This window comes from Grampus griseus (assembly GCF_964374135.1).
Source record: "Grampus griseus genome assembly, chromosome: 7".
NCBI lineage: Eukaryota > Metazoa > Chordata > Mammalia > Artiodactyla > Delphinidae > Grampus > Grampus griseus.
This window is the reverse complement of record NC_139001.1, coordinates 38,093,294-38,119,329: the sequence shown is the minus strand read 5'-3', so window position 1 is coordinate 38,119,329 and position 26,036 is coordinate 38,093,294. Positions and strand designations below refer to the sequence as shown.

The 26,036-nt window shown below is 39.1% G+C and overlaps 1 protein-coding gene across 1 annotated transcript in view; it reads right to left on the bottom strand.

The window, feature by feature from the left end:
* PGAP1 (post-GPI attachment to proteins inositol deacylase 1) overlaps window positions 1-24,460 on the bottom strand; it is a 70,357-nt gene extending 45,897 nt beyond the window's left edge. The window contains exons 1-5 of the mRNA XM_082658110.1: window positions 24,271-24,460; window positions 11,764-11,917; window positions 9,079-9,254; window positions 3,595-3,766; window positions 262-419 (exon numbers count right to left, since the gene is read on the bottom strand). Coding sequence (XP_082514236.1) covers window positions 262-419; window positions 3,595-3,766; window positions 9,079-9,254; window positions 11,764-11,917; window positions 24,271-24,417 — 807 coding nt within the window. The 5' untranslated portion in view covers window positions 24,418-24,460. The remainder of the gene's footprint in view (window positions 1-261; window positions 420-3,594; window positions 3,767-9,078; window positions 9,255-11,763; window positions 11,918-24,270) is intronic.
* Between the last annotated feature and the right edge of the window lie 1,576 nt (window positions 24,461-26,036).

Genomic DNA, 26,036 nt, shown 5'->3' with positions numbered 1-26,036 from the left:
AAGAGTCATTTGCACAAAGTTTCTAAGATCCTTTTCACCTTCCATGGATGTAAGTATCCATGCCTCTGTCTTCCCCAAATATTCATATTCATTGTTTCATGTTCTGTCTCTCTCACATACACATACACATGCACACTTGCACACACACAGTATACCAGACCAACTCAGGAATCATTTCTAACCGATTACATATCATTTCTCCTTTCATGCTCCACTGTGTCCATCATGTTACTACTTTAGTAGAATCTTTAAAAAGATTACCACAACAGATAAGGCACTGGTATGATGGCTTAATTTTGGTAGAAAAGTCAGTCCTGAACGAACTTGGTAATCCCGGAATCCTCCAGCTACAGACAGTGTGGTTAAATTTATGTGTCTAGCATTCAGAATCCAATAGTTGTTTACAGTCATATAAAAATCTGGTGGGAAATAAAAAAGACATACATTAAAAATCAGTAACCATGCTCTGCAACAATAACCCATCTATAATACTAATATTAAACTGAATTTCTGTTTAAGCCATCTGAATTGTCTATAAGCAATGCCATCCACATTTCTCTATTTTGGGTAAAGTCAGTATCTTTACACATACTCTACTTTCCCCATCAGAGTACAAATACTAAGAGTTAGTAAAGGTATCAATAAAGAAAAAAGATAACCCAATTTCATTAGCTTTGACAAGTCCATAGCAAACAGGTCTCTACATTCCACAAGGATGCTGCTTGTTTATGAGCCACATAGTATAGAAAGAAACCCCCGAAATTCTTCCAAAGATATAAGTTTACTATGCTAAGGAGTTATATCAATAGCTCTTCCTAATCATGGCTGTGTCCCTGCTTATAGGGCTTAGCAACTCTCTACTGCAGCCACTGTAGTACTGGTGACCAAACAAAGTACTATTTAAGTTCTTAAAATACAATCTATCAGGACAATGACAGTCACATTAGTCTTGGGACCCTCCGCTGCAGAAAATCTGATGCTTAAGAAGATTCTATCCATTTAGTGTAACAAGTGGTGCAGACAATTTTTCCACTTTATCTATGGAAGATGAGAAAAATTTAGTGTTGAAGATCTGAGGCCAGGGCAGGGGAGTTCTCATTTCCTATTCTGATTATCAAAACTTATTGCATTTTTTATCCTGGCATTTGATCCCATTGATGGCTTTTAACATTTTGGAACAGCAAATTCTTCTCATTAAAGATTTCAGTAGTATTCACTTAGATTGAGACAAAGCAGACCCATTCCTAATAACTCCAGGGCTTGGGATAAGAGTTCCAATGAGGTATACATGCCATATGTCTAAATACTTAAAAGTCAAACTTCCAGCTAACAAACTTAAATCAAATGTATTTTCTCTGCCTACCTTGACAAATATATCATTGAAATAACCTGGAAGGCCAGGTTCAAATTAAGAGTTCTAGGACACCTCCGAGTTGGACACCAGATTATGGCAGCATAGGGAGAGCATATCTCTGGCCACACATTGCTGTGGAGATCTGCAGCAAAGGGGGAACAGATCACTGTGCTCTCTTCTTCTTCCCACCCACATTCCATCCTGCATCAGGAAGACCTCCTGTGAACATCAAAATTCTGTCTGTACCTCATGCAGAGCCACCCCTTGGCCATAACTCAAGCTCAGGATTCTACATACCTGTCCTCAGGATAGATCCAAGTAAGAGGCTAAGGGAGTGGGCTTCAGGCATATGGGCAAGAAAAGTCTGAAGGACTGGCTACCTGGATCATAGTCCAGAAGTAAAGGTACAGCCTGTAAGTGGGGAGGCTGCTTGGCCTGTACACTCCACACCCTGTGGGGAATGGCAACACGAGAGCAGGGCCCTCTGAAGTACAGAGCTCAGTGCAAGGCTTCCTTTCCCCTATTTAAGGACAGTATTTCCACCAAGTATAAATAGGGAATCTACTTCTGGAGGTCACATGGGTCTCCTAAAAACTTAAAATCCACCCTTGAACTTTTGCTTTTTCATTCTAATTATGGCTTAATGCAATAAAAAATAAATACAGAATAAAAGGCATAAGAGCTTGCTAATTACTGGAGAGGCCCCCTGACCCTAAGAAGCACTTTCAACCTAAGCCATTTAGAGACAGACCATCAGTATCCTTCAAAAACAGTAAACCTGACTCTCTTGACAGTTCTTTCCTCAAAGAGATTTTTAAAATGCATCTTGAGTAATTATAATTTAGCCTGCATGGCTCATCTACATATACCACATAAAATGCAGTAAGGGAAAGAATTCTCAATTGTGGTGACAAGTATTATGGCTTGTCTATACCTTTAATTTTTTCCTAAACCTATTATAAATAATAATTTATAATTATTAGAATCAGTAAAGCATATTTAACCAACTTCAATAATAAAACTAAAGATTTTTTTTAGAAGAGTTCTACAGGCAAAGTTTTAAATGTACTAAGGAAAAAAAATCAAACTTCTCTTTAAGTGCTACTGCACCAGATATTCCAGCAAGTAAGTTACTCCTTGGCAATGTTATGTTAAGATGGGTGCTCTGGAAAACTACTTTGGTTTGGAGTCACTAGGGTATATGTCTCACTTATCTGTAAACAAAATTTTCACCACAATTAAGATAATGCAAATTTTTATAGGGTAAGAAGTTGTATAAATTTACTGATTAGGAAAAATAATGATTTCTTTCTAAAGATTTTCTTCTACACATACAGCATGCCAAAAAGCAGTGAATACTTGACTTTCTTTAATAAAAAGTTGAGATAGTAGGCATTTAATTCTTATTCTGTGACATTATCACTAATTAGATGACAACAATCATAAACACCTACTGTTCACTCAAAATTCCCTGCAACATTACAGTATTATCCATAATTTTATTTCCTCTGTTATTGTAATGTAACTCAATTCAGAGGCAGCATACGTAAATGTTAAAAGCACAGGCCCAGAAACAAGCTTGCTGGAGTCAAATACCAGCTCCACTATTTTCTTGCCATGTGACTTTGGGCAAGAATTTTATCTTGGCCTCTTTTTTCTGTCCATGGACATGGCAATAACAATGGTACCTACCTCAAAGAACTGCCATAAGGATCAAATGATACAATAAGCATGTAAAGTTCTTACCACAATATCCAAAATATAATAAGAGCTCTATAAAGATTAGCAATCCTACCTTACCTCATCATATAAAGTATTAGCAGACCTATTTATTAAAAAAAAACACAAGGCATTTCTACTATTTTACTTAAATATAAGATTATTTTGAATGAAGTACCCAGAGGAGTTAACAAAAAAAGGAAGTATAAACACACTTTAAAAGACCAAGAGTCATCCTCAAGAATAACTAAAATGAAGCTCAAGTGCCTAGGGGTTATAAGACACATGTTTTCCATGTTAAGATGCAAAAGGCAGAGAAAATTAACAGCAGTTTCAGTTATGAGCCTAAGTTGAAAGTCACAAAAAGAGATGCTCAGAATTGGAGGTGCTGATTTAAACCTAAGCTGCTTCACACATGGATAAACCTGTAGTATACTCTAAAGGGAGTAGTAGCTGCAAGGATCTGTTTAATCCTAAACAACAATGGGGAGGTCAGTTAGTGTTTATGTAACAGTACTCACCTGTAATGAAACGATCTAATGGCATCACAGGAGCAACATGAGGTGTTGCTTGTGTAATAAGAAGATTGATCAGATCCTGCTTAAAATTTTTCAACGTAAGCAATGCTCTTGCAACAAGGCCACCCATAGAATGACCAATTATCGCCACACTTTTTGGAGCAAATTCTTGACCCTATTTAAAAAATCACCAAGGCATGATTAAGGATTAATATCATAATAAATATACTAAATACTTCTCTCTACATATGAGCAATTTCATAGAAAAAAGAAAATTAAACTATTTATATAACCTCCCATAATAAGATACAGAAATACATTTTCATATATTTGTAATTAGTGTATACATATTTTGTGTTTTGCAAACATTTTTAACAGCTAGGCTTTGGTTTTCTCAACCAAAATCAGAACACTTGGTCTAGCAAATCATGTTTTTACCATTTGTTATATTGTATGCAAGAGGTGTAATTATATTTGGTGTATACCAGAATATTAGATTTCATAGGATATATAAAGTCAAATCATTTATTTGAAACTGGAAATAGCACAAAAAAGCCAGAACAGTTACAACTGCCACAGCAATATACTACCTCATCATATTGATATGTCCTATCTCATCAAATTATTTCTCTATTGTGTGCCTGGGTTTAAAAGGAAGCCAGCATTCCACAACATCTATTCACTGACAATTACATATTTTATTTTTTAAATAAGTTTGTTTTTTTTTTTAACATCTTTATTGGGGTATAATTGCTTTACAATGGTGTGTTAGTTTCTGCTTTATAACAAAGTGAATCAGTTATACATATACATATGTTCCCATATCTCTCCCCTCTTGCGTCTCCCTCCCTCCCACCCTCCCTATCCCACCCCTCCAGGCGGTCACAAAGCACTGAGCTGATATCCCTGTGCTATGCGGCTGCTTCCCACTAGCTATCTACCTTACGTTTGGTAGTGTATATATATCCATGCCTCTCTCTCGCTTTGTCACAGCTCACCCTTCCCCCTCCCCATATCCTCAAGTCCGTTCTCCAGTAGGTCTATGTCTTTATTCCTGTCTTACCCCTAGGTTCTTCATGACATTTTTTTTCTCTTAGATTCCATATATATGTGTTAGCATATGGTATTTGTCTTTCTCTTTCTGACTTACTTCACTCTGTATGACAGACTCTAGGTCTATCCATCTCATTACAAATAGCTCAATTTCGTTTCTTTTTATGGCTGAGTAATATTCCATTGTATATATGTGCCACATCTTCTTTATCCATTCATCTGATGATGGGCACTTAGCTTGTTTCCACCTCTGGGCTATTGTAAATAGAGCTGCAATGAACATTTTGGTACATGACTCTTTTTGAATTATGGTTTTCTCAGGGTATATGCCCAGTAGAGGGATTGCTGGGTCATATGGTAGTTCTATTTGTAGTTTTTTAAGGAACATCCATACTGTTCTCCATAGTGGCTGTACCAATTCACATTCCCACCAGCAGTGCAAGAGGGTTCCCTTTTCTCCACACCCTCTCCAGTATTTACTGTTTCTAGATTTTTTGATGATGGCCATTCTGACCGGTGTGAGATGATACCTCATTGTAGTTTTGATTTGCATTTCCCTAATGATTAGTGATGCTGAGATCATTTCATGTGTTTGTTGTCCATCTGTATGCCTTCTTTGGGGAAATGTCTATTTAGATCTTCTGCCCATTTTTGGATTGGGTTGTTTGTTTTTTTGATATTGAGCTGCATGAGCTGCTTGTATATTTTGGAGATTAATCCTTTGTCAGTTGCTTCGTTTACAAATATCGTCTCCCATTCTGAGGGTTGCCTTTTTGTCTTGTTTATGGTTTCTTTTGCTGTGCAAAAGCTTTTAAGTTTCATTAAGTCCCACTTGTTCATTTTTTAAATTTCCATTTCTCTAGAAGGTGGGTCAAAAAGGATCTTGCTGTGATTTATGTCAAAGAGTGTTCTTCCTATGTTTTCCTCTAAGAGTTTTATAGTGTCTGGCCTCATATTTAGGTCTTATCTGCTTTATTGCAGCAGTCTGGAACCGAACCCGCAATATCTCTGAGGTATACCTGTATTTCTCCTCCATTTGCTCTTTAGCTGCATTTGCTTTTTTGTTGTTGTTACTCTAAAAATTACATTATACAGCCTTAACTTATCTACCAGAATTAATATTATACTTCTTACGGCAGTGGAATAATTCTATTTACTCCTCTTCCCATCCTTTTCACCATTAGTATATATTTTCCTTCTAAATAAATTATAAACCTCATAAGGAATTCATTACTGAAAATAAACTTTTTAACCTTTTAATTATGAACCAATTAGAGAAAAGTTGGAAAAATAGCACAGAGAGTTCCCATATACCTCTCACCCAGTTTTCCGCAATGTTAACAGTTAATATAACCCTACTACAATGATCAAAAACAAGAAATTAACATTGGTGCAGCAACAGAATTGACTGCAGACCTAATCTAAGTTTTACCCATTTTCTCACTAATGTACTTTTTCTATTTCAGGGTTCCATCCAGCATCCCACCTTGCATTTATTGTTATTTCTCCTTAGTCTCCTCTAATCTGTGACAGTTCTTCAGTCTTTCCTCATTTTTTATGACCTTGATGCTTCTGAAGAGTACTGGTTAGTTATTTTATAGCATGTCTCTCGATTTCGGTTTGTCTGAAGTTTTCCCATGATTAGAATGAGGTTATGCATTTTTGACAATAATGCCACAGAAACTATGGTGCAGCGTGTCAGGAGATTCATGATATCAATATGTCTTATTACTGGTAATGTTAATCTTGGTTAAGATGATGTCTACCAGGTTTCTTATTGTGAAGTTCTTTCCCTTTGTAGGTAATAAATATTTTAGAAAAGATACTGTGAAACCATGTGAATAACCTTTTCCTCCTCAAACCTTCACCTACTGATTTTAGCACCCATGATGAATCTTGTCTGTAGCAAATATTACTGTGCCGTTCACCTAACGGGAATTTTTTATTTCCCTCTTTCCTTCTACTAATCACAAAACTGCCAGTTTTTGTTACTCTGACAATGTCTTTATTTTGTCCTCATTTTTGCTAGATATACAGTTTTAAGTTGAGAGTCCCCTCTCACCCCATCATCCTCCAAAAACCTTTAAGATGCTGTTCTATTGTTTTGGGCTTTCATTATTTCTGATGGAGACCAGCAATAATTTTTATTGTTTTACCTGTAGGTAAAGAGCCTTTTTTTCTCTGGCTGCTTTTAAGATTTTCTCTTTACTTTGGTTTTGAACAATTTGACTAGGATAAACTTGGGTGTGATTCTGTGTTTATCCTGCTTGACATTCACTGACCTTCTTGATCTGTCGGTTGAAAATTTTAATCAGAATTGTAAATTTGGGGCCTTTAGTTCTTTGAATATTATCTTTCTTTTTTAATAAATTTATTTATTTATTTTTGGCTGTGTTGGGTCTTCGTTTCTGTGCGAGGGCTTTCTCTAGTTGTGGCAAGCGGGGGCCACTCTTCATCGCGGTGCGCAGGCCTCTCACTGTCGCGGCCTCTCTTGCTGCGGAGCACAGGCTCCAGACGCGCAGGCTCAGTAGTTGTGGCTCACGGGCCTAGTTGCTCCGCGGCACGTGGGATCTTCCTAGACCAGGGCTCGAACCCGTGTCCCCTGCATTGGCAGGCAGACTCTCAACCACTGCGCCACCAGGGACGCCCAAGTTCTTTGAATATTTTTTCCTCTTATATTTCTCTCTCTTCTTCTTCTGGGGTTCCAGTTATGTATGTGTTAGCCTACTTAGTATTGTCCCACAGCTTCCTGAGGCTCTGCCCTTTCCATCCTTTTATCCTCTGTGCTTCATATTTTGGATAGGTTTTAACTGTCCTGTCTTCAAATTCAATGATCTCTTGTTCTGCGGTGTTCAACCTGCTTAAAGCCTATGTACTGAATTTTTCATTTCTGTTTTATTGTTTCAGTTCTCAATTTTTCCTTTTTATTCGTTATTTATTTATTTATGGCTGTGTTGGGTCTTCGTTGCTGCACGCAGGCCTTTTCTAGTTGTGGCAAGCAGGGCTACTCTTCGTTGCGGTGTGTGGGCTTCTCGTTGCGGAGCATGGGCTCTAGGGGCACGGGCTTCAGCGGTAGTGGCACACGGGCTTAGTTGCTCCGTGGCATGTGGGATCTTCCCTGACCAGGGCTTGAACCCATGTCCCCTGCATTGGCAGGCAGACTCCAAACGACTGCGCCACCATGGAAGTCTCTCTCCTTTTTCTTTTTTAATAGTTTCCATGTCTCTACTGAGCTCCCTCATCTGTTCCCTTGTTGTTTGCATCTTTTATTCTAAATCCTTAACTCTGATGTTTTTGAGGCTTATATGGAAGCATTGTTAAGGTGGATCCTACAGTAGCTCTAACTTTAGGGCTACAGTAGCTCTATTCCTAAATCGTGTCCTTTCTTGGGTCTCAAATGAATGCCCGATGTTCAGATAAGTCTTTCTAACTAGCTGGTCAGAACTCCTGGGCACCAAGTGGCCTCTCAAATCTCAATTCAACCCACAATTCCCCACGAGCTGTTTTTGCCAGGACTTGCACAATGGTATACCAAGGGAGGAAATGACTTATCCTAGTAGGTAGTAGAATTATCCCTGACGCTGTTTAGAATTGCTGGCACAGATAAATTTGAGTCTGTTGTACTGCTCTTTTAAATTTCTCTAGGGACGCATATTCCCCCTTATTCCTTGCACCTGAAGCAGACATACCCCACCACTTCCTCCTTGGTATGCTACTGCCTTGCAGCCTCTTGCCCTGTGCATACGTAGCACAGCACTCAAAGACTGAAGGATTCAAATTTCTAGAGCTCCCGTCTCTGCCTAGTTCTCTTCTTTCTCCTACCTGACCACAAATCTAGCCATTTCAGTAGTCCCAAATTCCAATCTCTGCCTTCTTCAGCTTAGTGATATCAATTTGCTGTTCTTGACCTCTAAAAATTTACCCCATGGTCTGGAAAATGCTTCCAGGCAGAAAGCCGGGCACTCACGGAGCTCACCTCACATGTTTCCCCTCTTTCAGTGGTCACAGTCCTTTACCACTTGGTTGTCCAACACCTGAACACATGTGCTTCAGATACCTTGGCTAGTTTTATAGTTGTTTACATATGGAAGTAGTCTACTCTAGTACCAGTTATTTAGGCAAAACGAGAAGCAGAAATCCATACTAATGGCTTTAGGAAATGCACTGCACTCCTAATTCATACATAAAGTAAAAAAAAATTTTTTTCCAAACTTCACAAGAAAGATTTCTTGTAAATTGAATTTGAACTTCAAAACCCACCACTGAGTTCAAAACAACAGAGTCCCACACACAAATACCTTTGTGCCACCTTTGCTTCAACTTCCATACAAACAAATAAATAATTTAAAATATGCTGAGTCCCTTTAACCAAAAAAAAAAAAACACAAAAAACCAATAGGTTGATCACTATTTATTTGTATGATTATCTCGTACCTTATAGAGCTTGAGAATTGTTTTAATGCATTCATGCACAAACTTGGTCTGCTTCTGAAGACTTCCACCATATAGTGCCACCAGTTCTTCATTGAAATTCACACTAAAGAAGTCAAAGTGGTACTTGAAGTCAATGTCTTCAGCTTTTCTAAGTGCAATAGAGCCAATAGAACGAACTGCAGAGGAAAAAGGTGAAGTGCACATTAAACAAAAATTTTTAAAGTTTCATCTATTCTTGCTTCAAAGTCTCTTAACAAATAACTTTATCCCAGATTCTGAATACAACCTATTTCAGGGTGACATCCTTAACAATAGCAATTTAGAAAAACAAACCAACTTAGCAATTGTGTGTCTTGTCCTGTAAATTTTTTTAAGTTAAGTATAACGTGAATGGTTCATTCATTCTCTACCTGCTTCCCCTTCAGTAGGGGCAACAATAGCTAAAAGGGAAGGAAGGATTCCTTGAAGAATAAGAAATAGGAATTTTGTCACACTTCAGGATTTTAAGCATGAGAAAATTCCTACAAGAAACGTCTGCTCATTACAGCTCATCACAGTGGTGTAAATACTCATGCATAATTTGTCTCTTTTTCTGACACATGACATCCAATCATTAGTAAATCTTGTCATGCTCTACCTTCTAAATATATCCCCAATCAAGGCTTCTCACCATTTCCACCACCACCTTCCTAATCCAAGCACCATCATCTCCTGCCTGAACTACTCTAACAGTTTCCTAAATGGTCTCTCTGCTTCCACTGTTTTAGGTTTTGATAAAGTAGTCTACATATATATAAAACTTTTTTTTAAGTTGCTGGTCTCTTAATTTCAAATGCAATTCCCATTTCCTGCATTTGTACTCTCTAGGTTTTGGGTTTAGCAAACAAAATAGCTGTTTGGCATTCCTTTTTTTTTAACATATATAACTCATGTACTATATACAACTCATTGTGTAAGGTGTACAATTCAGTGATATTTTGTATAGTCAACCATTTCTGCAATCTAACTTTAGACATTTTTTAATCACCCCAGAAAGAAAACCCTGTACTCATTAACAGTTACTCCTCATTCCTCTTCTCCTTCTAATTCCTAGAAAGCACTAATATACATATGCGTGCATATATATATATAGGTAGATAGATAGATATATATAGAACTGAATCACTTTGCTGTGCAACTGAAACTAACACAACACTGTAAATCAAATATACTTCAATTTAAAAAAAATCTAAGATGATAATAAAAACAGTAAAAGTTATTTTTACTAGATAAAAAAACAAAAACCCGATGTTAAGTGAAAGAAGCCAGACCCAGAACAATGCGTACTGAGTGATTATATTTATAGTGCGACGTTTAAAAATAGCCCCAAACAAGTAGACTATATTAGAGATGCATACTTAGATGCTAAAACTATAAAGAAAGTCAAGAAAATGACTACCTTGAAGTTAGGAAGGGAGGGAGTTTTAATCAGGAAGGGGCACACAGGAGGCTTCCAGGGTGCTGGCAACCTTCTACTTCTTGACTTGGGTTTTGGTTCCATGGGTACTCACTTTATAATCATTTTTAACCTAATAGCCATATTTTATGCATTTCTCTGTATATGTGTTATATTTCAAACACAAAGATTAAATTAAAAAATCAGAGTATATCATTTCCTACCCAAACCCTCCAATAGTTTCTCATCACACTTAGATCAAAATTCTAAGTCTCTTCCACAGCTTTTATGACATAGCCTATGGCTACTTTTCCATCCTCATCTCTTTTCATTTTCTCTAGTCTCAGTGGCCTTGAACGCACCAAGCACGTTCCTGCCTCCGGATCTTCCCCAAATAGTCACATACCTCAGTCCCTTGCTACATTCAAGCCTCCGCTCAAAATGTCATCTCCTCATACTGGCCTTCCCTGGCCACTTCATCTAAACTAGCCACCTCCTGACCCTGTTTATCCTTTATCCCTTACTCTGGTTTATTTTTCTTTCTAACTTTTAATATTACTGGCATACTAATATCTAGAATATCTAGAATACTGCCTGGCTCATGGTAGGTACCCCATAAATATTTGCTAGCTAAATAGATAAACATGTAAGTAATTATACTAAATGTTGAAATAATTCTATTCTCATTATACAAAAGAATACACCATTTAATAACAACAAAAAAAAAGAGCAGGTTTTAGCTGAAATTACTTCTAGATTGCCTGACTGTTAGGCCAAAAATAACTGCTATATTTCAATTTGGAATCTGTACATATAACTTCCCTACCCCCACCTTTCTGTGTTTCCCTCAGTATTTCTAGACCTAATTTAAATAGCTCCAAAACAAAGAAACCAGTTTCCTCTCTTGTTCAGCAATAACATAAACCACTGACTTACTTCTCTAATCAATGCTTTAGGTTCTGTTTTCTGTACCCTCCACTTCTAACATAAACCTCTTTCTTCTGCTGATTCCTGAATCCCTATGTCATCTATTTATCATTCCGCTCCATCTTATCTTCTCCTACTTACTCTTTGCAAAGTGGCTTGCAGCTATTCTTTTTTGTGTACTTCTCACATGTGCTTCTCTCAGACAAAATGTCATATATTTGTGTCTCCCAGTATACCTAGCGTTAATACCTAACACAGAGTACATGTCTGATAAATTCTTCAATTGAATTTCACAGCTTTCAAAATTTACTTTTGAGACTTACCTTGCTTATAACTTCCAGCATTACCGGGAAGAAAGAGAACAGGAATACCCGTTAAAGGGAGAACTTTGTGTTCTTCAGCATAGGATCCTTCTCCATAAAGATATAATTCGTATGCAGGATAGCGTTTTGCCAGTTTCTTTGGAAGTTCTATTTTCTATAGAAAAAAAAAGCAACTTCACTTTAATCAGTTTTACTAATACAATTCAGTCTCACCGTACCCAATTCTGAATTTGAAATAGTACAATATAAAAATATTACTGATGATAAAACTACACTTAATGCACAAGTTCTACTTTTAGTTTACACATATGAAGACTCAGTCTTGAGTTATGTGAGCTTTAAACCATGTAGTCTTCAAGAAAGCATAAAATGGGACTACTTGAAATTCTAATAAATACAAATTACTCAGAATAGCTACTGGCAAGAGAAAAACACTGGTTTATGTCAGCAAGTTCCATGTTAACATAACTGAAAATGCATTTAATTTAGTATCAGTTATCAATTATACTTAGAAATGATAAAAGCTTTCCATTATCAAATGAATTCTTTTTTGCTATTTTAAACTGTTTTGTAATGTCTCTCTCCTTTCACTCAGGCCTAACTATATACTCCAAGCTGTTACATCATTCAAAGGAAAGTAAGTTTGTTTTATAATGCAGCTTTCTGACCTCTCAACTTAATATGCTTGACCTACAATGTGCTTAACAAATTAATCTGAACCTTACAGCCATGTCTTGGTTGAGACATGTACACTCTTCTCACCATGAACATTCCAGTGAATTAGCATCTGTTTCAGTTTTCATGGACTTGGTGCATGGTTTATCAGCAAGCCTAAAACTACTCTGCAATTCATATTACTGTATACCAAATGAGGCAGTAATTCACATAACATTTCTTTCAGCAAAATACAAACGAAGTCTTAATGTCATCCCCAAAAGGTAGGCATCTATAAAAGTGGGAGTAAAGTATAAGTTCTTCTTCTCCTTTTTTCCCCCGAAGGGATGGAGACTGTTAAAAATGAAACCAGTTACATTGAAGAGTAGATTTTATTTAAGTACACATCAATAGATTTAATGATCTAGAAGTAATGTACACGTGCTTGGTAAAAATTTTAACTACTGAATGAATTTTGAAAATTGTAAATGGATAATGACTACTGAAAAAAATCACTGTTCTAGAAAAAGCATAATTCTGATCATTCATGCAAATTCCTGAATATTCCTTTGAGGATAGTACCATAAACAATCTGTGCCACTAACACCATGAAAACATCTTTAGAGATTGTGACCTTATTGTTTAAGATACTAGCAACTTTATCTCCTCAAATATTCAAAATACAGAGATACCAACCCCACTATTTGCTTTATATGTGTACATGGACTTAGATTCAAATTAGTCCCAATATTAATTATGCATAGTAAATAATCAAAAAATAGATGTAATATTTTGTTTCTTTAGGTACAAATTAAGCAAAAAGAAAAGATGAGAGAAAAAGGGAACAGTTATCTTAACTCCTCTCAATTTAGTACACCATTTGATATAGCAGTACATGCGTATTAGATCACTATTCTTTTTAGGACAGTAACTAAAAAAGTTTTGAACTACTTGAAAATTAACTCAGAAGAACAGGAACTATCAAATATATAGAAAAAGAAATATTTAATTCTCTGGAGACAGAAAAGCAAAAGAATATTACTTGATATATTTCATAACCTACTATTATAAAGGCAATTTCATAGTGAGACACTGTACATTTAAAAATATGAAGGCATCAGACGGCGGGGAAGATGGCGGAAGAGTAAGACGCGGAGATCACCTTCATCCCCACAGATACATCAGAAATACATCTACACGTGGAACAACTCCTACAGAACACCTACTGAACGCTGGCAGAAGACCTCAGACCTCCCAAAAGGCAAGAAACTCCCCACGTACCTGGGCAAAAGAAAAAAGAATAAACAGAGACAAAAGAAGAGGGGTGGGACCTGCACCAGTGGGAGGGAGTTGTGAAGGAGGAAAGGTTTCCACACACTAGGAAGCCCCTTCGAGGGCGGAGACTGCGGGTGGCAGAGGGGGGAGGAAGCTTTGGTGCCGCGGAAGAGAGCACAGCAACAGGGGTGCGGAGGGCAAAGCGGAGAGATTCCCGCACAAAGGATCCGTGCCGACCAGCACTCACCAGCCTGAGAGGCTTGTCTGCTCACCCGCCAGGGTGGGCAGGGCTGGGAGCTGAGGCTCGGGCTTTGGTCTGAGCGCAGGGAGAGGACTGGCGGCGTGAACACAGCCTGAAGGGGTTAGTGCACCACGGCTAGCCGGGAGGGAGTCCGGGAAAAAGTCTGTACCTGCAGAAGAGGCAAGAGACTTTTTCTTCCCTCTGTTTCCTGGTGCGCAAGGAGAGGGGATTAAGAGTGCTGCTTAAAGGAGCTCCAGAGACGGGCGCGAGCCGTGGCTAACAGCGCGGACCCCAGAGACGGGCATGAGACGCTAAGGCTGCTGCTGCCACCACCAAGAATCCTGTGTGCGAGCACAGGTCACTATCCACACCTCCCTTCTGGGGAGCATGTGCAGCCCGCCACTGCCAGGGTCCCTCCAGGGACAACTTCCCCAGGAGAACGCACGGCGCGCCTCAGGCTGGTGCAATGTCAGGGCGGCCTCTGCCGCCGCAGGCTCGCCCCACATCCGTACCCCTCCCTGCCCCCGGCCTGAGTGAGCCAGAGCCCCCGAATCAGCGGCTCCTTTAACCCCGTCCTGTCTGAGCGAAGAACAGACGCCCTCCGGCGACCTACACGCAGAGGCAGGGCCAAATCCAAAGCTGAGCCCCGGGAACTGTGCGAACAAAAAAGAGAAAGGGAAATCTCTCCCAGCAGCCTCAGGAGCAGCGGATTAAAGCTCCACAATCAACTTGATGTACCTGCATCTGTGGAATACATGAATAGACAACGAATCATCCCAAATTGAGGAGGTGGACTTTGAGAGCAAGATTTATGATTTTTTCCCCTTTTCCTCTTTTTGTGAGTGTGTATGTGTATGCTTCTGGGTGAGATTCTGCCTGTATAGCTTTGCGTTCACCATTTGTCCTAGGGTTCTATCCGTCCGTTCTTTTCAGTTTTTTTTTTTTTTACTTCTTAAAAAATTTTTTTTCTAAATAATTATTTTTTATTTTAATCACTTTATTTTCTTTTATCTTACTTTATTTTATTTTATCTTCTTCCTTCCTCCCTTCCTCCCTTCCACTCTTTCTACTTCTTCTCCCTTTTATTCTGAGCCCTGTGGATGAAAGGATACTGGTGCTGCAGCCAGGAGTCAGTGCTGTGCCTCTGAGGTGGGAGAGCCAACTTCACGACACTGGTCCACAAGAGACCTCCCAGCTCCACGTAATATCAAACGGCAAAAGTCTCCCAAGGATCTCCATCTCAACACCAACACCCAGCTTCACTCAACGACCAGCAAGCTACAGTGCTGGATACCCTATGCCAAAAAACTAGCAAGACAGGAACACAACCCCACCCATTAGCAAAGAGGCTGCCTAAAATCATAATAAGTCCACAGACACCCCCAAACACACCACCAGACGTGGACCTGCCCACCTGAAAGACAAGATCCAGCCTCATCCACCAGAACACAGGCACTAGTCCCCTCCACCAGGAAGCCTACACAACCCACTGAACCAACTTTAGCTACTGGGGACAGACACAAAAAACAACGGGAACTACGAACCTGCAGCGTGCAAAAAGGAGACCCCAAACACAGTAACATAAGCAAAATGAGAAGACAGGAAAACACACAGCAGATGAAGGAGCAAGATAAAAACCAACCAGACCTAACAAATGAAGAGGAAATAGGCAGTCTGCCTGAAAAAAAAATCAGAATAATGATAGTAAAGATGATCCAAAATCTTGGAAGTAGAATAGAGAAAATGCAAGAAACATTTAACAAGGACCTAGAAGAACTAAAGATGAAACAAGCAGCAATGAACAACACAATAAATGAAATGAAAAATACTCTAGATGGGATCAACAGCAGAATAACTGAGGCAGAAGAATGGATAAGTGACCTGGAAGATAAAAGAGAGGAAATAACTACTGCAGAGCAGAATAAAGAAAAAAGAATGAAAAGAACTGAGGACAGTCTCAGAGACCTCTGGGACAACATTAAATGCACCAACATTCGAATCATAGGGGTTTGAGAACAGGAAGAGAAAAAGAAAGGGACTGAGAAAATATTTTAAGAGATTATAGTTGAAAACTTCCCTAATATGGGAAAGGAAATAGTTAATCAAGTCCAGGAAGCACAGAGAGTCCCATACAGCGTAAATCTAAGAAGAAACACGCCAAGACACATATTAATCAAACTGTCAAAAATTAAATACAAAGAAAACATATTAAAAGCAGCAAGGGGAAAACAACAAATAACACACAAGGGAATCCCCGTAAGGTTAACAGCTGATCTTTCAGCAGAAACTGTGCAAGCCAGAAGGGACTGGCAGGACATATTTAAAGTGATGAAGGAGAAAAACCTACAACCAAGATTACTCTACCCAGCAAGGATCTCATTCAGATTTGATGGAGAAATTAAAACCTTTACAGACAAGCAAAAGCTGAGAGAGTTCAACACCACCAAACTAGCTTTACAACAAATGCTAAAGGACCTTCTCTAGGCAAGAAGCACAAGAGAAGGAAAAGACATACAATAACAAACAAAACAATTAAGAAAATGGGAATTGGAACATATATATCGATAATTACCTTAAATGTAAATGGATTAAATGCTCCCACCAAAAGACACAAACTGGTTGAATGGATACAAAAACAAGACCCATATATATGCTGTCTACAAGACACCCACTTCAGACCTAGAGACACATACAGACTGAAAGTGAGGGAATGGAAAAAGATACTCCATGCAAATGGAAACCAAAAGAGAGCTGGAGTAGCAATTCTCATATCAGACAAAATAGACTTTAAAATAAAGACTATTAGAAGAGACAAAGAAGGACACACATAACGATCAACGGATCGATCCAAGAAGAAGATATAACAATTGTAAATATTTATGCACCCAACATAGGAGCACCTCAATACATAAGGCAAATACTAACAGCCATAAAAGGGGAAATCGACAGTAACACATTCATAGTAGGGGACTTTAACACCCCACTTTCACCAATGGATAGATCATCCAAAATGAAAATAAATAAAGAAACACAAGCTTTAATGATACATTACACAAGATGGTCTTAATTGATATTTATAGGACATTCCATCCAAAAACAACAGAATACACATTTTTCTCGAGTGCTCATGGAACATTCTCCAGGATAGATCACATCTTGGGTCACAAATCAAGCCTTGGTAAATTTAAGAAAACTGAAATTGGATCAAGTATCTTTTCTGACCACAATGCTATGAGACTAGGTATCAATTACAGGAAAAGATCTGTAAAAAATACAAACACATAGAGGATAAACAATACACTACTTAATAACGAAGTGATCATTGAAGATATCAAAGAGGAAATCAAAAAATACCTAGAAACAAATGACAATGGAGACACGACGACCCAAAACCTATGGCATGCAGCAAAAGCAGTTCTATGAGGGAAGTATATAGCAATACAATCCTACCTTAACAAACAGGAAACATCTCGAATAAACAACCTAACTTTGCACCTAAAGCAATTAGAGAAAGAAGAACAAAAAAACCCCAAAGTTAGCAGAAGGAAAGAAATCATAAAGATCAGATCAGAAATAAATGAAAAAGAAATGAAGGAAACAATAGCAAAGATCAATAAAACTAAAAGCTGGTTCTTTGAGAAGATAAACAAAATTGATAAACCATTAGCCAGACTCGTCAGGAAAAAAAGGGAGAAGACTCAAATCAATCGAATTAGAAATGAAAAAGGAGAAGTAACAACTGACACTGCTGAAATACAAAAGATCATGAGAGAGTACTACAAGCAACTCTATGCCAATAAAATGGACAACCTGGAAGAAATGCACAAATTCTTAGAAATGCACAACCTGCCAAGACTGAAGCAGGAAGAAATAGAAAATATGAACAGACCAATCACAAGCACTGAAATTGAAACTGTGATTAAAAATCTTCCAACAAACAAAAGCCCAGGACCAGATGGCTTCACAGATGAATTCTATCAAACATTTAGAGAAGAGCTAACACCTATCCTTCTCAAACTCTTCCAAAATATAGCAGAGGGAGGAACAATCCCAAACTCATTCTACGAGGCCACCATCACCCTGATACCAGAACCAGACAAGGATGTCACAAAGAAAGAAAACTACAGGCCAATATTACTGATGAACATAGATGCAAAAATCCTCAACGAAATACTAGCAAACAGAATCCAACAGCACATTAAGAGGATCATACACCATGATCAGGTGGGGTTTTCCAGGAATGCAAGGATTCTTCAATATATGCAGATCAATCAATGTGATACAACATATTAACAATCTGAAGGAGAAAAACCATATGGTCATCTCAATAGATGCAGAAAAAGCTTTCGACAAAATTCAACACTCATTTATGATAAAAACCCTGCAGAAAGTAGGCACAGAGGGAACTTTCCTCAACATAATAAAGGCCATATATGACAAACCCACAGCCAACAACATCCTCAATGGTGAAAAACTGAAAGCATTTCCTCTAAGATCAGGAACAAGACAAGGTTGCCCACTCTCACCACTCTTATTTAACATAGTTTTGGAAATTTTAGCCACAGCATTCAGAGAAGAAAAGGAAATAAAAGGAATGCAAATGGGAAAAGAAGAAGTAAAGCTGTCACTGTTTGCAGATGACATGATACTATACATAGAGAATCCTAAAGATGCTACCACAAAACTACTAGAGCTAATCAATGAATTTGGTAAAGTAGCAGGATACAAAATTAATGCACAGAAATCTCTGGCATTCCTATACATTAATGATGAAAAATCTGAAAGTGAAATCAAGAAAACACTCCCATTTACCACTGCAACAAAAAGAATAAAATATCTAGGAATAAACCTACCTAAGGAGACAAAAGACCTGTATGCAGAAATTTATAAGACACTGATGAAAGAAATTAAAGATGATACAAATAGATGGAGAGATATACCATGTTCTTGGATAGGAAGAATCAACATTGTGAAAATGACTCTACTACCCAAAGCAATCTACAGATTCAATGCAATCCCTATGAAACTATCGCTGGCATTTTTCACAGAACTAGAGCAAAAAATTTCACAATTTGTATGGAAACATAAAAGACTCAGAATAACCAAAGCAATCTTGAGAACGAAAAACGGAGCTGGAGGAATCAGGCTCCCTGACTTCAGGCTATACTACAAAGCTACAGTAATCAAGACAGTATGGTACTGGCACAAAAACAGAAATATAGATCAATGGAACAGGATAGAAAGCCCAGAGATAAACCCACACACATATGGCCACCTTATCTTTGATAAATGAGGCACAAATGTACAGTGGAGAAAGGACAGCCTCTTCAATAAGTGGTGCTGGGAAAACTAGACAGGTACATGTAAAAGTATGAGATTAGAACAATCCCTAACACCATACACAAAAATAAGCTCAAAATGGTTTAAGACCTAAATGTAAGGCCAGAAACTATCAAAGTCTTAGAGGAAAACATAGGCAGAACATTCTATGACATAAATCACAGCAATATCCTTTTTGACCCACTTCCTAGAGAAATGGAAATAAAAACAAAAACAAACAAATGGGACCTAATGAAACTTCAAAGCTTTTGCACAGCAAAGAAAACCATAAACAAGACCAAAAGACAATCCTCAGAATGGGAGAGAATATTTGCAAATGAAGCAACTGACAGGATTAATCTCCAAAATTTACAAGCAGCTCATGCAGCTCAGTAACAAAAAAACAAACTACCCAATCCAAAAATGGGCAGAAGACCTAAATAGACATTTCTCCAAAGAAGATATACAGATTGCCAACAAACACATGAAAGGATCTCAGCATCACTAATCATCAGAGAAATGCAAATCAAAACTACAATGAGGTATCATCTCACACCAGTCAGAATGTCCATCATCAAAAATCTAGAAACAGTAAATGCTGGAGAGGGTGTGGGAAAAGGGAACACTCTTGCACTGTTGGTGGGAATGTGAATTGGTACAGCCACTATAGAGAACAGTATGGAGGTTCCTTAAAAAACTGCAGATAGAACTACCATATGACCCAGCAATCCCACTACTGGGCATATACCCTGAGAAAACCATAATTCAAAAAGAGTCATGTGCCAAAATGTTCATTTCAGCTCTATTTACAATAACCAGAAGATGGAAACAACCTAAGTGTCCATCATCGGATGAATGGATAAAGAAGATGTGGCACATATATACAATGGAATATTACTCAGCCATAAAAAGAAATGAAATTGAGTTATTTGTAGTGAGGTGGATGGACCTAGAGTCTGTCATGCAGAGTGAAATAAGTCAGAAAGAGAAAGACAAATACCACATGCTTACACATATATATGGAATCTAAGAGAAAAAAAAATGTCATGAAGAACCTGAAGCAGTAAGACAGGAATAAAGACACAGATATACTAGAGAATGAACTTGAGGATATGCGGAGGGGGAATGGTAAGCTGGGACAAAGTGAGAGAGTGGCATGGACATATATACACTACCAAATGTCAAATAGATAGCTAGTGGGAATCAGCAGCATAGCACAGGGAGATCAACTCGGTGCTTTGTGACCACCTAGAGGGTTGGGATAGGGAGGGTGGGAGAGAGGGAGACGCAAGAGGGAAGAGATATGGGGACATATGTATATGTATAACTGATTCACTTTGTTATAAAGCAGACACTAACACACCACCGTAAAGCTATTGACTAGATTGAGGACAGAAAAGATGTAGGCATACAAAAAGGATAATGACGAAAGATACAGAAGAGGGTCAAAGGGTTTTAAAAAAACACATTTATAGTAACAGGACTCCAATATATTTTAAATTATTTTATATTATTTTAAATGAGAACCCTCCTTCCCAAAAATTAAACAATCCATAGTCCATACTGCTGTCAAGAAATAACCTTGTTAAGACATACACCTTATGTGTTTCCTCACTGCATACACAGATGATAAACACTTAAGAGAGAGACTCTTTAAAACCTCACTCTAATTATTCTTACCTATTTCCTTATAATTTATACATGCCACATTTTAGATTTTTTAATATGTTCCAAAATTCAAGATTCAACAGAGTATATACTGAAAAGGCTCTCCTACCCCTGGTTCGTTAGCTATCCGGTTCCTTACCCAGAAGGTAACCAATGTTAGCAATGTTTGTGCTTCCAGAAATACCAATATTTTACATATATACAAATACAGGCAAATTTGTTTTAGGTTATTTCTCCTTTTTATATAAATGATAACATACTATAAATACTACTTATGGAATGTATCCTGGTATACCCACCTTCACAAATGCTGTTCTTTATTCCTGCAGTTTTCTTGTTTCTGCACCTTGTGAACTGTATACATACCCTCCACTGCCCAGTGCACAACCTCTTCTCGATAGCCTTTGACTACCCAAGACGAACACGGCTGCTCTCTTCTGTGAAGAGCCTCGTACACACTCTCTTACAGTGAAATTATAACATTTAACACATTATATTTTACTTATCCATTTCACTCCTGTCTCCCCCCATTATATTTTAATAACATAAATTTAAAGGCACAAGGTGTGATTCATCTCTAATTCCCTCTCACCCATACCCAGGATCTAGAATATATCTACACAGAGAAGTCATGAAATAAATTATATGCTAAATAAACATCATACTTAATAACAAAATATATGAGTCATATTTCCCAATATCAACATTTCCTTTCAGAGGGCAATTGTCAGGTCACATATCTAAAGAGAGCCAAACAAACTGTTGCATGAAAAAACACAGCACAGATGTTTTCTTATCGAATTCTACAATTTGCCTAAAACTGTTTGCTACCAAATACAAGCTCTGCCTTGCTGTCATAATAAGGCAAGAAGCTTTAAAGGATAGTGTGTATTTTGCCTGGTAGGTGTGTGAGATGTTCAATTAACTCTGAATAAGTGAGTCTAGGAAAACTAAAGGTAGAGGATTAATAAAGATACTCAAACAATTTAAAATTCAAACAATTTTTTCAGAGTTTCAAATTCCTGTCCCACATTTTATTTTTAAAATGGAGAATAAAATTGAGCATGTTTCAACTAACCTTTCAAGTGCCTCTAAAATTCTGCTAAAGAATATGCAAACGAGCAGTAAAAAAGAAGAAAAGCATCAAGAAAGAGAAGAAAACCCAACAACCAGGACATCCCATATGCTGAATACCAACCTGTGAACAATTAGAGCTTACTATAAAATATAATTAAAAGCAATATAAAAAACATGTTTAGAACACTTTTAACAAACCATTGGTTCTTAATTGGCTGACCCCAATTATCCAGAAAGCTCACATTATATTCAAAATGAATCATTTCTGTAGGCAGTTTTTAACTGTATTTGTAAAATAACTCAACCTAGTGTGCACAATAAAAAGACTAAGAGTCAAAGACAAATACTGTAGTGAATAAACACTTTTTACATCATAAAAATAAAAATTTACTGAAAATGTATATCAAAAACTCCTGCCACTGTAATATTACTGTGCTAACATATTATTCACAGAAGTGTAAAACCTCAAAACAGCAAAATTAACTAAATAAGACTACCTAACAACACCAAAAAACCCAAATAGCTCTTTTGCATTAGCTACACTAATTTTCTGTGTCTTTCCAGTCAATTTTATGAGGCACGAAATGTATCTGTGAGGTCCATATGCTTTGTTCCCAACACTAAGTGATTTCTACTACTGCAAATATTAAAATAGTTTCAATAATTGTGGGTAATCCAAAAATAAACGGGAATTAGTACTGTATTGTTCCAAAATGATTTTATTTTAACCAAACTCTTCAATGCAGTACAAAACTAAAATGACCTACTTCAATCTATTGGGAGTTTCCTAATTATTAAACCATAGAAAAATGAAAGGCGATTATAAGGGCTCTATTTTCAGTCTTTTTAAAAATCTAAACTAAAAGCCCATATATTTAACTATATGTGGCCTCTGATAAACATAAACCAGCATATTCATTTAGAAATTAAGAGACAACTGTAACATGTTAAAATGTGCTCCTTCAATAGCATCTGATATCAAATGCTTCCACTTCCTCATAAGCACTGATGCAAAACCAAGGTAAAGATCTCAAAACAAATGAAATCTAAATTCGAATTTTGCCCATGGGAAAGGATGCTGTTCAGCAATTTAAACCTTAAGTAGTTTTAAGATCTAAATAACAGCGGGATAATCAAATAATATGCTCCTTCATAATGACCTGTACACGGAAACAATCAGGATATGCATCCTTCACCTCAAAGAATAAATCTGCTATGGTTTTAAATGCATTGTATCAATATGTATTATAGTACACAAACTTCTAAGGTAGGGAGTTATCATTACAATACATATTCCATAATTAGGAGATGCATTTATAAAGAAAAGAATGATTCGGAAGAAATTTCTTTGGACGGTTGTGCAATTTGTCACCATCTCTTTTTACAGCTGGTCATGAATGAAATTCTAGCGTCTACTATGCTGAACTGATAAAGCAACTGTGACTGAAAATATCCAAAATGGAACGAAAGAGGTGGGGGCGGAGACAGGAAGAGAAAGAAGGGCCGGGTCTCTCTTCAATTGCAAACACAGTTGAGAAAACAAAAATAACACCATGAAATAGATTTTGTATGCAACTGGTAAGGGGCGACACGCATCAACCAGGATGCATGCACACGCACCGACCCACGACCTACAAAACAAGAGGGCTCCGCAAAACCTTCACAGGAGAGAACTGCGCTAGTTCCCCATTTATTTACTCATCAGGTTAGCCTTTCAGACGTAAATCCCTTAAGTCTCTAAGGCAACCCTGGGAACTGTGTAGCCAGTACACGCTCTGCAGAAGCTCGGTTCCTTTCTAGAAAAGCGAGAGCTGACGCGCAAACACCTGGGCGGGAGGGGAAGAATTTCGGCGCGTGGGAAGCAAAGGAGTGCCCGGGGCACCTGTTAAGGCAGGGAGGCGGGGAGGATGGGGGTCTGGGTTTGGGGAGAGGGACTGGAGCTGAATCTCTGGGGATGAGGGGCGTTGGGCCCGGCCCTTCTGATGAGCCTGTGCTTGGGATTTGGGACCGCGAAGGAACCGGGCAGCAACCTCGAAGGGGGCGGGAAGCATGCCCGGTGGGGTCACCGTGAGAGAGGACAGGGCAGGAGAAAGGGCAGGAGAAAGGGGCCGCGGGGGGGCTGCGGAGTCTTCCAGGTCGAAGCAAGCGGGGACAAGATTGGGCTAAGGGGGCAGGAGAGGCGCGGGGAGCCGACGCAGGGGAAACACACAGAAGGGCCAGGCTGGAGGGGCCCGAGCCTCGGAGCGCCCAGCGAAGGGAGGGCGAAAGCTCACCTGATACTCCGGATACTCAAACATGTAGCTCATACTACACTTGTTTTCCTCAAATCCGAAGAAGACGTCCCACAGCCCCAGGGTCGCCATGAAGACCATGAGGGCATAAAACGCCAGGTTCCAGAGATTGACGGAGTGGAGGAACATGGTGCCGCCGCCGCCGCGGGATCCCTAGCCCTGACTCAGGGAGCCGAAGAACGCCCGGCTGCCAGCCTGGGAGCTAAGCCCAAGCACGCGCGCGTGCGCGGACGCCCGGCCAGCCCGCGGGCTCGCCGCGCAGTGCGCCTGCGCGTAGCCTCTCTGCTCGCCTCCCGCCTGCAGAGAGGGAGGCGGCGTTTGCTGGGGGAGCGCGAATGAGAGGGCCGAGAAGGGAGAAACCGAAGTGGGCTGGGTTGGAGGGTGAGGGGAGAGAGGGAAGGGCGCGAGGAAAAGGAAAAGGAGAAAGAGGAGGGAAGGGCAATGAGAGGCTGGCTGGAGGGAAAGAAGAAGAAGGGGGGGCGGGGGGTACTAGCGAAGGACGGGCGGAGCGCGGGGTCCTGCAAGCGAGGAGTGGGAAGGGCTGGGGGTGGGCGTCGGGGGCGCTAACCTGGAGACGAGGAGGCGATTAATGATGGTGAGCCAACCGGGAGGGGGGACATCAGAGCCCGGAGACCATCAGCTGTCACGTCGCGAACACCTCTCCTGCGCAGCTTAAAAACCCTAACCGTTCCATTTTGAAACGCCTCAGGCCTCCGCGATTTCGGTTCTCCCAGCGGTGGTGGAGCACATTCACAGCTCTCTGGACCAGTTAGCTTAAACAGGGAACAAATGGCATCTTCCTTCCCCTCTTTGACCGCCGACGCCGGCCCAGTAGGTAACAGCGCTTAAAAGCACGGACTCTTTAAAAACCACCAGCAGGTCGACGAGATTCTGGTCTTGGTATAAGATGAAAGCCTGAATCACAAAAAGCATCGTTAGTCTTTAACGTTACCAAATTTTTCATTAACACTGATGCTCCCGATAGGTACTGCGTGATCCGTTTACCGCTGACTTGCCTTACTCCTCAGAATCTCCTCCACCTCTTTGGAAATTGGTTCCACATTAACATGTGGAGGCAAATTCGCTCAAGCTTCCACTCAGACTCCCTCAAGTGACTTAATTCATTTAGATGAATTTCGGTTTGGTGTTGCACAAAAAGGGGGTAAAAAGCAGCTCAAAAACCATTCACAATCACATATAGCAGCTTCAAAACAGTGTCTGTTAGGAGTTAGATAGACACGGTAGCACCCTCTAAAGCTGACCCAACAGCAGATGGGGTGTGTGCGTGTGTGTAGCTAACTGCCGAATTCTTCTGAGGATTATTTTTGGCACTGACTGAATTTCATTTCCCTTGGGCTGATTTTCTAGTAATTTTTCTGTGCACAGGAAATTTGGCTGATACATAAAATCAAATAATTTTAAAAATAAAAGGAAGCTTATAGTTTATCTCATAGGATACTGTGATGTTCAGATATGAGAGCACCTGGGGTCCAGGGTGGAATTAGGGAGGAGTTTGTGCAGGGCATCAGGAGTCATTTGAGAAAGGATTTAAATTATACATTAAAAAGGGAATACTCAATAGTCTGGGATCTCAAGAACATCACAGGCAGGATCTTTGCGCCTTGTTTCCCCTAGCGTATCACGCTCAGCACAAATAAACCAAGGGTGAAGCTACACTCTCATCTGTTTATCCCAGTGTTTCTTAAACTTAATGTACATATGAGTCACTTGGAGATTCTGTTTTAAAA